Consider the following 16,037-nt stretch of genomic DNA (forward strand, 5'->3'; position numbering starts at 1 on the left):
AAAGAAAGAAAGAAAGAAAGAAAGAAAGAAAGGAAGGAAGGAAGGAAGGCAGCAAGAAAGAAAGAAAGAAAGAAAGAAAGAAAGAAAGAAAGAAAGAAAAGAAAGAAAAGGCTAGCCTCGAACTCAGAGATCTCCCTGCCTCTAACCTCTCAAATAAAGTGGAAACTTTTAGCTTCTTTGGAAAGTTAGGTATGTCAAATGATGTTTTGCTGGGGCACACATGTGAAGGGATGTCTTGCTAAAGCAGACATGTGACAAGATATCTTGCTAAAGCAGACACTTGAAAGAATTGTTTCCTGCAACAGACACAGGTGAAAAAAAATTTGGCTATAGCAGACAAGTAAAGGGATGCTTCATAAAGGAGTAAATACACAGCTGCTGGTTCCTGCCTGGTGTCTGCCTGCTGAGAGGACTGGACTGGAGCTGCTGCTTCCTGCTTCTTGAGCTACTTTGGGCTGCCTTTAGGGTCTGTGTGCCCAGGAGCTCAGGACATCATTCAGCACATCTGTCCACAGGGACATGTCTGAGTCAGAGGGGTCTGGTAAAGCACTCAGGTGCCATATATTCATGCTATGCCTTAGGAAGTATACGTCTCCCCCATCCCAGGCACCAACACAAGGCCAGAGTCCCTGCTCTGCAATAATAGAGGACTCAGTGTGCCCTGTTGTACTCTCTAGAGGTCTCAAGTCCAAACACTCATCGGTCTCAGCAAATGGAGGCTCTTATAAGAACTGACCCAGGTACAATTAACCTTTGTCCCACCAGGGGCCAAACCCTGCTCCTTTGAATCTCATTTCCCTTTAGAAAGGTTATTCAGGAGAAGGTAATGTGAGCAGCCTCTTGTCATGGCAAAAAGACACCAATCACCGATAAAGGCCCTCAAAGGAGACAGTCCTACTGTCATAGGCCCAACAACCCAGGTTCTGCTTTCCACACATTGAGTCTGCCAAGCACAGACTGAGGAGAATCTCTGAAATGTATGGCATTACTCTTTACTTTTGAAGTTGCTACAAGGTCCTGTGGGACATTGGCCTTTAAGATACTAATTTGGAGAGTGAGAAAGAAGTTCTGTGAAGTAGTGACCACCTGGCTTCACACCCAGACTGTGTCTGAAATTTGAAAGTGAACCAAGACATGTAAGTTTCCCATAAGCAGCTCTGGAGTCATGTGACTACACAAGAGTACTCTGAGAGACTCTGAATCTGAGAAAGACATGCCAGCGAACCCTTCTGCTTACATCACTTTCCCTCAGACTACCATGGTATGAATTGTGAGAAAAAAAAACAGAAGGTCATGTCCTGGAGGTTTACCTCAATATATAGTTAGAATGAGTTTGGATAAGTGCCTTATGCTCCTAGTCTAAGAGTGGGCTTGAACTCAGAGATCCACCTGTCTCCACTTTACAAGTGTTGTGATTAAAGGCATGATGCAAACCACTTGGCTTCAATAAATCAGTTCTTGACTATCTCTCTGTCTGGTCTAAGATTCTTCCTGTGTACAGATCTGATCCAAGTTATCTACACCATCCAAATCTGAATTATTGAATCAGAAACCATTCATAATTATGAATTGAATGAACACCATTCAGTTATTGAATCAGAAACAAATATTGGCGGGGAGGGTGTGGCTACAAAGGGAGGGTTCAGCTGAAAGCTATATAAAGAGGCATAGCAGGCAGAGAAATTCTCTGTCTCTTGGAGCCTGGAGTCACAGCCTTCCCCTGCCTCAATATGGTGGTCTGTCCCCAGTGTCCAGATGAAGTAAGTCCCTCGGCTCCATAAGAATACCTCATCCCACAAAACCTAGTCTAGCCTTGTCCTCACTTGAAATTTGGTTTATATAATTTTTTACTTGCTGGGTCTTTCTTTTTGAGATGAGTTCTCTCTACATAAGATTGCCTGGATATATTTTTTGGCTAATATCCACTTATCAGTGAGTACATACACATGCATGTCTTTTTGTGTCTCAGTTTCCCCACTCAGGATGATATTTTCTGGTTCCATGCATATGCCTGTATAACTTATGATATCCTCATTTTTAGTAGCTAAATAGTATCCCATTGTATAAATGAACCACATTTTCTGTATCCATTCTTTGGTTGAAGAATATCTGGGTTCTTTCCTGCTTCTGGCTATTATAAATAAGGCTGCTAATAACATAGTAGAATTCAAGTCCTTGTGGGATGGCAGGGAATTTTTTGGGTATATGCAGAGGAGTGGGATATCTGGGTCTTCAGATAGAAATATTTCCAATTTTCTGAGGGATCTCCACATTAATTTCCAGAGGGGTTGCACCAGTTTGCATCCCACCAGCAATGGAGGAGTGTTCCTCTTTCTCCACATCCTAGCCAGCATGTGCTGTCACTTCAGTTTTTGATCTTAGCCATTCTTGTTGGGTAAGGTAGAATCACAAGGTCATTTTGATTTGCATTTCCCTGATGACTAAGGACTGTGAACATATCTTTAAGTGCTTCTAAGGCATTGGAGATTTTTCTATGGTTGAATTGGGGAAAGAATTGAAGAAGCTGAAGGGGAGGGCAAGCTCATAGGTAGACCAGCAGTCTCAACTAACCTGACCCCTTAGAGCTCCCAGAGACTGAGCCACTCAACCTGGCAGCATACACATAGCAGAGGACTGCCTGGTCTGGCCTCAGTGGGAGAAAATGCATCTAATCCTGGAGAGAATTGAGGCCACAGGGAAGGGAGATGCCTGGTGGGTGTGGGGGAGGGGAAGCCCCCTGTCCCAGGCAAGGGAAAGTGGGAATGTGATGAGGAACTGTTGGAGGGTGACCCGCAGAGGGGGTGGGCAGTGAATGGACTGTAAATGATAAAATTCAAACATAAAAAATAAGACTGGCTTGGAACTCAAGGAGATTCTCCTACTCACCTGAGGTCGACTTCACCAGAATATCCAAGTGTGTTCTCAGTTATATCTAACTATCAATTAGGTCATTGTGCTTTCTGTAGTTTTGTTTTTGTTTTTGGAGACAGTCTCACTGAAAATGTTAGGATAACCTTGAATTAGAGGCCCTCTAGGCTGGACTGTCAGATGTGAGTTTCTCAAGTGCCTTGACTACTGATTTTTATGTCATGCTAAGCTTGGCATTCTTAGGTGTGCCTTAAATCTCAGCAACAGCAAGGCAGAGGCAGGCCGATCTCTGAGTTTGAAGCTAAACTGATCTATATAGTGACTGTTAAAGTACCAAGGGATTATATGTATCTTTAAAAAGGCAAAACGGGGGGAGGGGGGAGGGAGAGACTGGGAGATGGCTCAGTTATTATGAACACTGAGTGCTCTTCCAGAGGTAATGTGTTCAATTTCCAGCAACTACATGGTAGCTCACAACCATCTGTAATGAGATATGATTCCTTCTTTGGGTGTGTCTGAAGATGGAGACAGTGTACTCACATATATTAAATAAATAAATAAATAAAGCAAAACAAGCAAACAAACATAAAATATCAAAAACTAGTGATATTTGTATCTCCTTACTAATACATAGTCTCTTTTTTTTATGGAACTCAGGATGCCCTTAAACTTGTAGGAAGAGACCTGCATATGTATGTGTGTGTGTGAATGTGTGTGTGTGTGTGTGTGTGTGTGTATGTATGTATTCCCGTGTTTATATATATGTACATTTATGTGTGTGTGGTGTATATGTATGTGTACAGATATATGTATATATTTGTATGTGTCTCTTTGTGTGTATTTAATATACTTTATATCCTGATCACAGACTCCCTCCTCTCCTCCCATACCCACCCTTTACTGCCACAGGGAGACAGAGACTGGATGGTCTCTGAGATTGATGCCAGCACGATTTATAAACGAAGTTTCAAAACAGCCATGGATAAGTCCATGTCTCAATGAAGCAAAACAAATCAAACAAACAAAATCAAACAGGGCATTTCCATCTGCTGATTGATACATGGGTTCTTCTTTTCAAGAATTCCAAAGTGTGCTCAAAATTGCAGGAAGAAGCCTGCCTCTTGTTATTAAGAGAAATCTGATCATCACTTGAAATTAAAATTTCTGCTTTGGGGGAGGGGAGATCTTCTGTTAGTTTCTGCAGGTCTCTGGTGCTGTAAAAGTAACCAATTATGGCATTGAGCTAGTGAGCCTCCTGCCTTCAGCATGTGGATTATAATCTCCACCTCATAGTCTCTTCTTTCTGGATGCTTTATAAACAGTCAAGGCCCATGACAATGGCTACTGAAGGTTTACTGACTTTAGTGTTTCTTTCCTACATCATTTAGCTCTGTAGCTTGCAGAGCTCAAGCTTGGAGTGTTTGCAATACTTTCTCCAGAAGACCAGTATGGGTGATAATCAAAGATTAGTGTCAATAACTAATGATGGAAATTTATGTTTTTTGTTATTTATTTTTATTTTTGAGTAAGCTTATAAAATTATGTTTTCTTTGTTTTTGTTATTTTCTTTAATCTATTTTTTACACTCCAGATTTTATCGCCCTCCCAGTCCACCCTCTGACTGTTTCACATCCCATACCACCTCTCCCAACCCCCATCTCTACCCACCACCCCAGGAGACCTCCCCACTCCCTGGGGCCTCCAGTCTGTTGAGGGTTAGGTGCATCTTCTCTGACTGAACCCAGAGACCTAGTAGTCCTCTGCTGTATATTTGTTGGAAGCCTCATATCAGCTGGTGTATGCTGCCTGGTTGGTGGTCCAGTGTCTGAGAGATCTTGGGGGTCCAGGTTAATTGAGACTGCTGATCCTCCTACAGGGTTACCCTCCTCCTCTGCTTCTTCCAGCTTTTCCCTAATTCAAGGACAGGGGCCAGCAACTTCTGTTTATTGGTTGGGTGTAAATATCTGCATCTGACTCTTTCAGATGATTGTTGGGTGGTTCTGAGGGCAATCACAATAAGCATCTTTTTTGTGAGTGTTCCATAGTCTCAGTAATAGTGTCAGGTCTTTGAACCTCTCCTTGAGCTGGATCTAACTTTGGGCCTGCCACTGTTTTCTTCAGGCTGTTCTCCATTTTTGTCCCTGCAGTTCTTTCAGACAGGAAGAATTATGGGTCAGAGATTTTGGCTATGGGATGGCAACCCCATCCCTCACTTGATGCCCTGTCTTTCTACTGGAGGTGGGCTCTATAATTTTCCTCTCCCCACTGTAGGACATTTCATCTAAGGTCCCTCCCTTTGAGTCTTGAGAGTCTCTCACCTCCCAAGTCACTGGTACATTCTAGAGGCGCCACCCCCCACCTCCTACCTCCCAAAGATGGCTGTTTCCATTTTTTGTTGGCCCTCAGGAATCCAGTACTTTTCCCCCACCCAATATCTGGTCATGGTCCCCTCTTCCCCACGTTCCCCATCCCCTTTCCCTCACATATTGCTCCCTCCATCGCCCCTTGTGGTTGTTTTCTTCTAATTCTGAAGTGGAACTGAGGGGTCCTACTTGGGCCCTTCAGCTTGCTGAGCTTTTTGAGTTCTGTGGACTGTATCTTGGGTATTCTGTACATTTTTTTTTTTTTTTTGGCTAATATCCACTTATTAGTGAGTACATGGTACGCATGTTCTTTTGGGTCTGAGTTACCTCAGTCAGGATGATATTTTCTAGTTCCATCCATTTGCCTGCAAAACTCAGGGTGATATTGTTCTTAATAGCTGAGTAGTATTCCATTGTGTAAATGAACCACATTTTCTGTATCAATTCTTCTGTTTCAGGACATTTGGGTTATTTACAGCTTCTGACTATCAGAAATAAGACCGCTATGAACATAATGAAACACATGCCCCTGTGGCATGGTTGTGCGTGTTTTGGGTATATGCCCAAGAGTGGAGTAGTTGGATCTTCAGGTAAATCTATTTCCAATTTTCTCAGAAAACTCCAGATTTATTTCCAGAGTGGTTTTACCAGTTTGCAATCCCACCAACAGTGAAGGAGTGTTCCTCTTTCTCCACATCCTCACCATCAGGTGAGATCACTTGAGGTTTTGATCTTACCCATTCTGACTGGTTTGAGGTGGAATCTCAGGGTCATTTTGATTTGCATTTCCCTGATGACTAAGGACTTTGAACATTTCCTTAAGTGTTTCTCAGCCATTCCAGATTCCTCTGTGGTGAATTCTCTGGTAAGTTCTATACCAAATTTTTGATTGGGTTGTTAGGCTTTTTGGTGGTTAGCTTCTGGAGTTCTTTATATAGTTTGGATATTAGCTCTCTGTCACATGTGTGGTTAGTGAAGATTTTCTCAATCTGTACATTGTCTATCTGTCTTATTGACTATGTTCTTTGCCTTGCAGAAGCTTTCCAGTTACATGAGGTCCCATTTATCAATTCTTGATTTTAGAGCCTGAGCCATTGGAGTTCTGTTTAAGAAATTTCCCCCTGTGCCAATGAGTTCAAGGCTCTTTCCCACTTTTTCTTCAATTAAATTGAGTATATCTGGTTTTATGTTGAGGTCCTTGATCCACTTGAACTTGAGTGTTGTGCAAAGTGACGAATATGGGTTGATTTGCAGTTTTCTACATACTGACAGCAAGTTAGACCAGCACTATTTATTGAAGATGCTTTTATTTTCATTGTATATTTTTGGCTTCTTTGTCAAAGGTCAAGTGTGTGTACGTGTGTAGCTTTATATTTCTGGGTCTTGAATTCTATTCCATTGATCAACCTGTCTGTCTCTGTACCAATACCATGCAGTTTTTATCACTATTGCTCTGTAGTATAGCTTGAGGTCAGGGATGGTGATTTCCTCATTAGTTCTTTTATTGTTAAGAATTGTTTTTGCTATTCTGGGTTTTTTTGTTTTTTGTTTTTTGTTTTTTTTGTTTGTTTGTTTGTTTGTTTGCCTTTCTGGATGGGTTTGAGAATTGCTTTTTCCATATCTTTGAAGTATTCTGTTGAGACTTTGGTGGGGATTGCATTGAATCTGTAGATTGCCTTTGTTGGATGGCCATTTTTACTACGTTAATTGTGTCAATCCATCAGCATGGGAGATCTCTCCATTTTCTGAGATCTTTGATTTCTTTCTTGAGAGACTTGAAGTTATTGTCATACAGGTCTTTCACTTGTTTGGTTAGAGTTACCCCAAGATATTTTATATTGTTTGTGGCTATTGTGAAAGGAGTTGTTTCCCTAATTTCATTCTCTGTCTGTTTATCATTTGTATAAAGGAAGGCTACTGATTTATTTGAGTTAATTTTATATCCAACCAATTGGCTGAAGTTGTTTATTATCTGTAGAAGTTCTCTGGTAGAATATTTGGGATTGGTTATGTATACTATCATATCATCTGCAAATGTGATACCTTTACTTCTTTGCCAATTTGTATCACCTTGACCTCTTTTTGTTGTCTTATTGTTCTAGCTAAAACTTCAAGAACTATATTGAATACCTATGGGGAGAGTGGGCATCTTTCTCTTGTCCCTAATTTTAGTGGGATAGCTTCAAGTATGTCTGTATTTACTTTGATAATGGCTGTTGGTTTGCAGTAAATTGCTTTTATTATGTTTGGGTATGGGCCTTGAATTCCTTATCTCTCCATTACTTTTATCATGAAGAGGTGTTGTATTTTGTCAAATGCTTTTTCCAGCATCTAAGGAGATGATCATGTGATTTTTTTTCTTTGAGTTTGTTTATATAGTGGATTATGCTAATGGATTTTGGTATATTAAACCAACCTTACATCCCTGGGATGCAGCCTAATTAATCATGATGAATGATTGTTTTGATGTGTTCTTGGGTTCAGTTTGCAAGAATTTTATTGAGCATTTTTGCACTTGTCAATAACTGATATTGGTAAGAAGCTCTCTTTTTTTTTTTTCATTGAGTCCTTGTGTGGTTTATGTATCAGACTAGTTATGGCTTCATAGAATCAAATAGATAGTGTTCCTTCTGTTTATATGTTATGGAATAGTTTGAGGAATATTGGTATTAGGTCTTCTTTGATGGTCTGGTATTATTCTCCTCTAAAGCCATCTGGCCCTGGGCTTTTTATAGTTGGGGTTTTTTTTTTAATAAACTCTTCTACTTCCTTAGGAGATAGGAGCCTGTTTAGATAGTTTACCTGCTCTTGATTTAACTTTGGTATGTGGTATCTGTCTAGAAACCCATCCATTTCATCTAGATTTTCCAGTTTTGGTGAGTATTGTCTTTTGTAGTAGGATCTGATGATTTTTTTTTTAATTTCCTTCATTTCTGTTGTTATGTCACCCTTTTCATTTCTGATTTTGTTCATTTGGATACTGCTTCTTGGCCCTTTAGTTAGTCTGGCTAGGGGTTTACCTATCTTGTTGATTCTTTCAAAGTACCAGCTTTTGGTTTTGTTGATTTTTTTTTTTTTTGTATACTTTTCTTTGTTTCTATTTGGTTGATTTCCTCCCTGAGTTTTCTTATTTCCTGCTATCTACAGCTCTTGGATGAGTTTCCTTTTTTTGTTTTAGAGCTCTCAGGTGTGCTGTTAAATTGCTAGTATGGGATCTCTCCAATTTCTTTAACTGGTTACTTAGAGCTATGAATTTTCCTCTTATTACTGCTTTCATTGTGTCCCATAAGGTTGGGTATGCTGTGTCCTCATTTTCATTGAATTCCAGGAAGTCTTTAATTTCTTCATTTCTTCCCTGACCAAGTTATCACTGAGTAGAGAACTATTCAGTTTCCATGGATATGTAGGCTTTCTGATGATGTTTTTGTTGTTGTTGAACCAGTCTTAGGCCATGGTGATCTGATAGGATGCATGGATGCATTTTAATCTTCTTGTATCTCTTGAAGCTTGTTTTGTGACCAATTATATGGTCACTTTTGGAGAAGGTACCATGAGGTACTGAGAAGAAGGTATGTTCTTTTGTTTTAAGGTGAAATGTTTTACAGATATCTGTTAAATCCATTTGGTTCTCTATAAGTTTCACTGTGTCTCTGTTTAGTTTCTGTTTCAATGTCTTGTCCATTAGTGAGAGTGGGATGCTGAAGATCCCCCACTATTATTGTGTGGGATTGTGAATGTGGGTGCTCTTGCATTTGGGGCATAGATGTTCAGAATTGAGACTTTTTCTTGGTGGATTTTTCCTTTGTTGAACATGAAGTGTCCTTTTTCATCTTGCTTGATCACTTTTGGTTGAAAGTCTATATTATTGGATGTTAGGATAGCAACTCCAACTTGGTTTTTTGGGACCATTTACTGGGAAGACTTTTTTCCATTCTTTTACTCCGAGGTAGTGTTCTGTCCTTATTATTGAGGTGTGTTGTGTTTCTTGTATGCAGCAAAATGTTGTATTGTGTTTGCGTATCCAGTCTTGTTGAGGCCTTTACTCTGCCTCAACGCTTCTGCCTCAACGATTTGGTTGAGCTAAGTGCTCTGGTCAAGAGAGAGTGTGGCTCTTGGGGCAAGAGCCGTGAAGAATGGAGACAAGACAGGGTGTGATTCAGTCTCTCTTCTATTTTCTCATGTCTCCCTTATTGAAGGGAATTCTGAGGTATTTATATACACAAGCAGGAGAACACAGGTGAAAACATTTTACCACGTGCACCATACAGCTGAGGTCCCTAAACAGCAAAACTAGCTATGTGGGATAAACAATATATTTATCAGAGTGTGCTTCAGCTGTTATAGGCTTTTGACAACCAAGTCTTTCATCAGGGTATATGGTTCCAGATGGCTGCAAAGTTGATCTAGCTGCTTTCTACTAAAGTCGGCTCCCAACACAGTCTGATAGTTTATGTCTCTTTATAGGTGACTTGAGTCCATTAATTTTGAGAGATACTAAAGACAGATGATTGTTAGTTTCTGTTATGCTTGTTCTTGTAAGTGGCATTATGTGCATGTCGTTCTCTCCTTTTGACTTTGTTGTGAAATGATTAATATCTTATCTTATCTTATCTTATCTTATCTTTGGTGTAGGTACTTTGCTTGTGTTAGAGTTTTCCTTCTAGAATCCTCTATTCTTCTAGATTGGTAAATAGATACTGTTTAAATTTGGTTTTGCCTTAAAATATTTTGGTTTCTCCATCTATATTGACTGAGAGTTTGGCTAGGTATAGTAGCCTAGGCTGGCATTTGTGTTCTCTTTGAAGTCTGCATGACCTCTGCCCAGTCTCTTCTGGCTTTTAGTGTCCCTTTTGAGAAGTATGGTGTAATTCTGATTGGTCTGCCTTTATACATTACTTGGCCTTTTTCCCTTGCAGCTTTTAATATTCTTTCTTTGTTCTGTGCATTTAGTGTTTTGGTCATTATGTGACAATTGGATTTTCCTTTCTGGTCCCATTTATTTGATGTTCTATAGGTTTCTTCTGCACTTATAGCCATTTCTATAAGTTGGGGAAGCTTTCTTCTCTGATTTTCTGGAAAATGTTTTCAGGTCCTTTGAGTTGGGAATTTTGTTTTCCTCTATTCCAATTATTCTTAGATTTGGTCTTTTCATTGTGTCCTGAATTTCCTGGATGTTTTCGGTAGGTGTTTTTATGTTTTGAATTTTCTTCCACAGTTGTGTCAATTTCAACGGTATCTTTTACACCTGACAGTCTCTCTTCACTCTCTATATTCTGTTGGTGATGATTACATCTGTAATTCCTGACCTCTTTCCTAGGTTTTCCATTTCCAGAGTTGCCTCCATTTGTGTTTTCTTTATTGTTTCCTCTTCCAGTTTTAGGTCTTAGATTGCTTTATTCAATTCCTTTACCTGTTTGATTGTGTTTTCTTGTATTTCATTAAAGGTTTTATTGGTTTTCTCTTTAAGGACTTCCACCTGTTTACCTGTGTTTTCCTGTATTTCTTTCAGTGAGATTTTTATGTCTCCTGAAAGGACTCTCTTATCTTCATGAGATAGGATTTGAGGTCAGCTTCCTGAATTTCAGGTGTGTTGATGTATTCAGGGCTTTATGTGCTGGGAGAACTGGGTTCTGATGATGCCCACATATATTGGCTTCTGTTGCTTGTGATCTTGCACTTGCATCTTGCCATCTGGTTATTCCTGGTGTTTGCTGGTCTGGGTGGCTCTGTCTGGAACCTGCTTTTTTTTGTCCCTGGCTTGCTCTTCAGGTTTGTGGTAGGGCTGTGACCCTGGCTGTAGCAGATCTCATGTGGGGTCTTCTAACTGTGGGGTCTGCAGGGGGTCAGAGAAGCTGCTGATCTCTTGCCTTAGCTTTCAGTCTGTTGGGTCAGTTTGCCTTGCATGTCAAAGAGCCCCCCTGGATATCTTCAGACTGTGGTGTTTCTTGCCCAGCTGCCTTGTATACAGAGAAATTCCTGTGATGCCTTCAAGCTGTAGTGTCTTCAGGGGAGGAGAGAAGCTGGTTAACAGTTGCTCAGAGGCCCTGTGTGCAGTGGGTCTCCTGGGATGCCTTCAGGCTGTAAGGTCTTCAGGGAAGCAAGTTAGCTAGCCATCTATCCCAGCAGAAAGCACCAGACAGAAGCAGAGTAGAATTCAGCTGCCACGGTTTTGGGTTGGGGACTGGGGGTTAGGAGTCCCAAGTCTGCTGGGATCCCAGGGGCAGCTGTGAGACTTCTGGAGTGCCCTTATCAGATGCCCTGAGTACAGCATATCTCCTAGGGTTTCTCAGGCTGTGTTGTCTTCAGGGAAGTAGACTAACTTAGCAGTCTGTCCAGTAGAAAGTGCCAGCCAGAAGGCTAGTGATGAGAATTTCAAAGATACATTAACTTATTCCATACACTGTAGCTAGATAAATAGAGAATGTAGAAAGATTGGAAACTGTTTTTTCTTTGCTTTCTTTATAGTCCTCAAACAACTTCTTAAGCTTTCAGGGTTCCTCGTAATAACTTCCTAGTGGGATATTTTTACCACACCTGTGGTTACAATTGGATATGGTATTTAGGGTCAAGGACACTTTGGAGAAGATTCACACCACTAGAGACAATTGTGGCTTTAAAGCCAGCACAGGCCAGACCAAGCAGTTCTGGATTAGAACTGCTGTGGTGGCCCAGGCTGAGAAGTGATGAAACACACATGTAATCTCAACACTTGGGAGGCACAGGCAGGCAGTTCTCTGTGGGTCCAGGCCAGTGTGGTCTATAAAGCAAATTGCAGGACAGCCAAGATTACCGGTAGTTCTATAAAGACCCTGTCTCAAATAAATAAATAAATAAATATTTAAAAAACAACAGAGAACAGAAAAAAACTGAGGGTGCTCAAATTGGTAAGCTGAGTTCTCTATTCTCATCAGTAGTGATCTAGTCCTCACACTTCCCTGTGAGGGAAGAAGGGATTCCTAAGTTTCTTGTCATTCATGGTATATTTTTCCCTGCTTCCCTAGGATGACCCTTTAGAAGAAGACACAATGAACTTCTACTCTTCACCCACCCTCCTGAAGCTGGCAAGTCAGAGGCTACTGAGGGAGGAGGCCTTGGCCATTTCTGCTCTCAAGGACCTGCCCAGAGATCTGTTCCCAGTGATATTTGAGGAGGCCTTCACTGGTAGATATACAAAGATCTTGAGAGCCTTGATACCTTTATGGCCCTTCCCATACCTTTCTAAAGGAACTCTGATAGAAAACTCCAACCTGGAAACTTTGAAGGCTGTGCTTGAGGGACAAGATATACTGATTGCACAAAAGATTCATTCCAGGTAGGCAAGACCAGCTTGGGTAAAGGTAGGATCTCTGGGTCTAAGAAGGAGCAACTAGGCACAGGGAATATTTGGCCAACCATGGATCAGAGGCTTCTGATGGCATGAGCTTAGAGGGGTAAAGAATCTTAGGAGAAGTCTCAGCTATCTGGGCAAATAATGGCTAATGTAGACAAAGAAAAGAGTAGGTACACCCAGTGAGGAATGGGCCTTTCCGTGCATGCCTCTAAAGTACAAGAGAAAAGACAATGGGATTAAGGGGCCTAGAATAAAGGGAAGTAAGACAGGGCTAAAGATATCTCTTTTGCAAAGAATGCTATTCAGTAACTGAGCATGAGTCTCTGGGTTTGATGATAGGCACAGGAAAAAAGCAAAGTTTTTGAAGAAACAGCTAAAGTGTGTGGAAGACAATCAGACTGTAAAACATATCTTGTCTTATGAGAGTTATACTCATTTCTCCCAAAGTAGGTGCAAACTCAGAGTGCTCAATTTAAGGAATACACACCATGCTTTGTGGAGGATATATGAGGGATCCTATGAACATGAAGGCTTACCAGAGTTCATGACACAGAAGTATCCGGTGGTGAACAGTCCTGACTGTAGAGAGAATAAAGAATTGACGGTGACAGTAGACCTCAAACTCGACGAGGATGGAATGGATGAATCTGCCACATACTTGTTGCAGTGGGCCCAGCAGAGAAAAGATTCCATTCATCTATGCTGTAGGACATTAAGGATTCATGGCTTACCCAAAGCTGTATGCAGAGAAATCTTCAAAGTTGTACATACAGACTGTATAAAGGATCTTGACTTGAGTTTTTTGAACCCAGAAGAGATAGATTTTCTTACTCCCTACCTGAGGCACATGAACAATCTTCTCACACTCATGATAAAGAGTATCAGAGGTGCCTCCTATATGGATGATTTTTCTGAAGAGGTTGATGAGGAGAATATCAGCAGGTTGATTTCTCCACTTCCCACATTTCACTATCTCCAGAACCTCTATGTACATGATGTCATCTTTCTAGAAATCCAACTGAAAGAATGCCTCAGGTAAGGAAGGATCATGATGGTTCAACAGACCATAGGAAACATATCTTAGCTGGGCAGTGGTGGCGCATGCCTTTAATCCCAGCACTTGGGAGGCAGAGGCAGGCAGATTTCTTAGTTCCAGGCCAGCCTGCTCTACCGAGTGAGTTTCAGGACAGCCAAGGCTATACAGAGAAACCCTGTCTTGAAAAACCAAAAAAAAAAAAAAAAGAAGAAAAGAAATCATATCTTATTTGATATTATTTTCATTTATTTATTTATTGGCAATCTAGGGAGTCCTTGATAATCTGGCTACCATAAACATAGCACTGTTAGAGGCATAGAATATCTGACCAGATGTGCTCTATGCTAAGATATATATGACCAGGCATAAGCATGCCTCTAATGGCTCCTATATGCATGATTTTGAGTCCAGAAATGGGTTGGGTAGATGAGAAATATGCGTCTTTGAGGTTCAAAAAGAAGACATGATCGTAGTATTTGGATAAGCAGTAGTCTGAGAACTTGTCAAAACAGCATTAGGAAGTTGTTGAGTTTTGTTTGGGGTAGGTAGTCCTTCCTACATGCACCATGTTGGCCTGATACAGCCATTGCTGTGGTTTCCAGCCATGCTCTGAATCATGCCCATGCTGATACTCACAGGCCTCAAACTAGCATGCTATGAATAGTGTGAGCAGACAACAGAAGACCATGTCCTGGGAGTTGCTCTCAATATATAGTTGGAATGAGTAGAGGAGAAGTGTAATCTGCTTAGCTGTCAATTCCTCCAATGCTCTTCAACACTATTTGCCAGAAAGCAATAACTTGTTTTCTCTCCAGGTGCCTGAGGAAGCCCTTGAAGACTCTTTCCATCACTGGTTGTTTCTTATTACACTCGGACTTGGATTACCTGCCCTACTGCCTGAATACTTCTGAGCTCAAATATCTGAACCTGACTGCTACATGTTTAGATCATTTAGTCATTGATGGTCTTGGATTTCTCCTTGAGAATGTCAAAGATACATTGGAATCCCTGGAATTGGAATTCTGTATGATGGAGGAATCTCATTTCAGTGCCATTTTGCCTGCCCTAAGCCAATGTTCCCATCTCACAAAGGTCAATTTCTATAATAATGAACTTTCTCTGCCTTTTCTGAAACAACTTCTACACCACACAGCCCAACTGAGCCAGCTGACCTATGAGGTATATCCTGCCCCTCTGGAGTGCTATGATGACAGTGGTGTAATACTTTCACACAGATTAGAAAAATTTTGTCCTGAGCTTCTGGATATAATCAGGGCCAAAAGACAGCCCACAAGAGTCATATTTGCTACAAACCAATGTTTTAACTGTAGTGGGTCATATGTTTATGATCTGGAGACCCAACATTGCTTATACCAGAAAGTACTACTGCCAGATTGATTGTGGGACAGAGAAATGAAAGCTGAGTATTGGGGATGGATGAAATCCTAAGTGAATGTCCATTGCTGATAGGAACATGGGTATGTCAAGCACCTCAACGTCTGAGACACAGTGGAAAGACATTCCTCTGAGCTAATGAATGGATGTTGCATCTGTAGAAAGTATCAAGCAAACTTTTTTTTTCCTCTGGGATTATTGTAGTTTGAGTGTGTTACAATAGAGGCACCCTTCCATGAGGAGATTGCCTCCTTCTGGCAATTGCATACAATAAATGTGTTGACTTTCTGGGTTGCAAATATGTCTCTGTCCAAGCACACAGCCTACTCATTCTCAGCATTTCTGTGCCTGTGTCTGGTTTCTTCATTCCTCATCACCATAATTAGGTCAATCTCAGATTTGTACAGTTTATTGCATCCCAGGAACAGGTCTCATAAATGGGACCCAGAGTACATGGCTTCACACAGCGTTCAATGTTCGGGAAACCAATTAGTATGTAGTACATTCAGATCACAATAGGTGAATTAGATATGGAGAACAATGAGATGAGTGGGCAGGTTTCTTCTGGAGTTAGGAAAATGAAGACAAAGTGAATGCTAAGGCAGGCACATTTCAGGAACTGTGTCCTGTTGAGAACCACACTGCCCCACGCTTTTGGGCTACTATGTTGCTGTCCACACTGCCCCATGATTTGGGGCTAAGTTCTCTGGTCAAGAGAGAGAGTGGGGATGGAGAGGCAAGAGCCTTGAAGAATGGAGACAAGATAGGGTGTGTGGTCAACTCTCATTTACTGTCTCCCATAGACTATATTCACACCTCTTACTGACCACCACCTATATATTATACTACATGGAAATCCTGAGTATTTATAAGCACAAGCAGGAGAACACAGGTGAAGACATTTTACCATCCATGTGCACCATGCAGCTGGAGTCACTAAACAGCAAAACAAGCTATGTGGGATAAACAAGATGTTTGTCAGAGTGTGCTCAGCTGTTGTAAGCTGTTGAAAAACAAGTCTCTATCAGGGTATATGGTTCCAGAT

The 16,037-nt window shown here is 41.0% G+C and overlaps 1 protein-coding gene across 1 annotated transcript; it reads left to right on the top strand.

Moving 5' to 3' along the window:
• Nucleotides 1-1,701: 1,701 nt before the first annotated feature.
• Nucleotides 1,702-15,173, top strand: LOC117709245 (oogenesin-1-like). Its single transcript, XM_076933506.1, has 4 exons — nt 1,702-1,760; nt 12,233-12,543; nt 13,009-13,596; nt 14,413-15,173. Exons 1-4 carry the CDS (start codon nt 1,731-1,733, stop codon nt 14,993-14,995), a joined length of 1,512 nt encoding a protein of 503 aa, XP_076789621.1. The 5' UTR covers nt 1,702-1,730; the 3' UTR covers nt 14,996-15,173.
• The last annotated feature ends 864 nt before the right edge of the window (nt 15,174-16,037 follow it).

Source organism: Arvicanthis niloticus, chromosome 5 (assembly GCF_011762505.2).
Source record: "Arvicanthis niloticus isolate mArvNil1 chromosome 5, mArvNil1.pat.X, whole genome shotgun sequence".
Classification (NCBI taxonomy): Eukaryota; Metazoa; Chordata; class Mammalia; order Rodentia; family Muridae; genus Arvicanthis; species Arvicanthis niloticus.

What these genes read in the sequence shown, in the direction of transcription:
- LOC117709245 (XM_076933506.1), top strand. Translation starts at nt 1,731, where the DNA reads ATGGTGGTCTGTCCCCAGTGTCCAGATGAA. An exon ending in GTCCCCAGTGTCCAGATGAA is followed by an intron (nt 1,761 to 12,232) that starts GTAAGTCCCTCG and finishes CTGCTTCCCTAG; the next exon opens with GATGACCCTTTAGAAGAAGA. An exon ending in CAACTGAAAGAATGCCTCAG is followed by an intron (nt 13,597 to 14,412) that starts GTAAGGAAGGAT and finishes TTTTCTCTCCAG; the next exon opens with GTGCCTGAGGAAGCCCTTGA.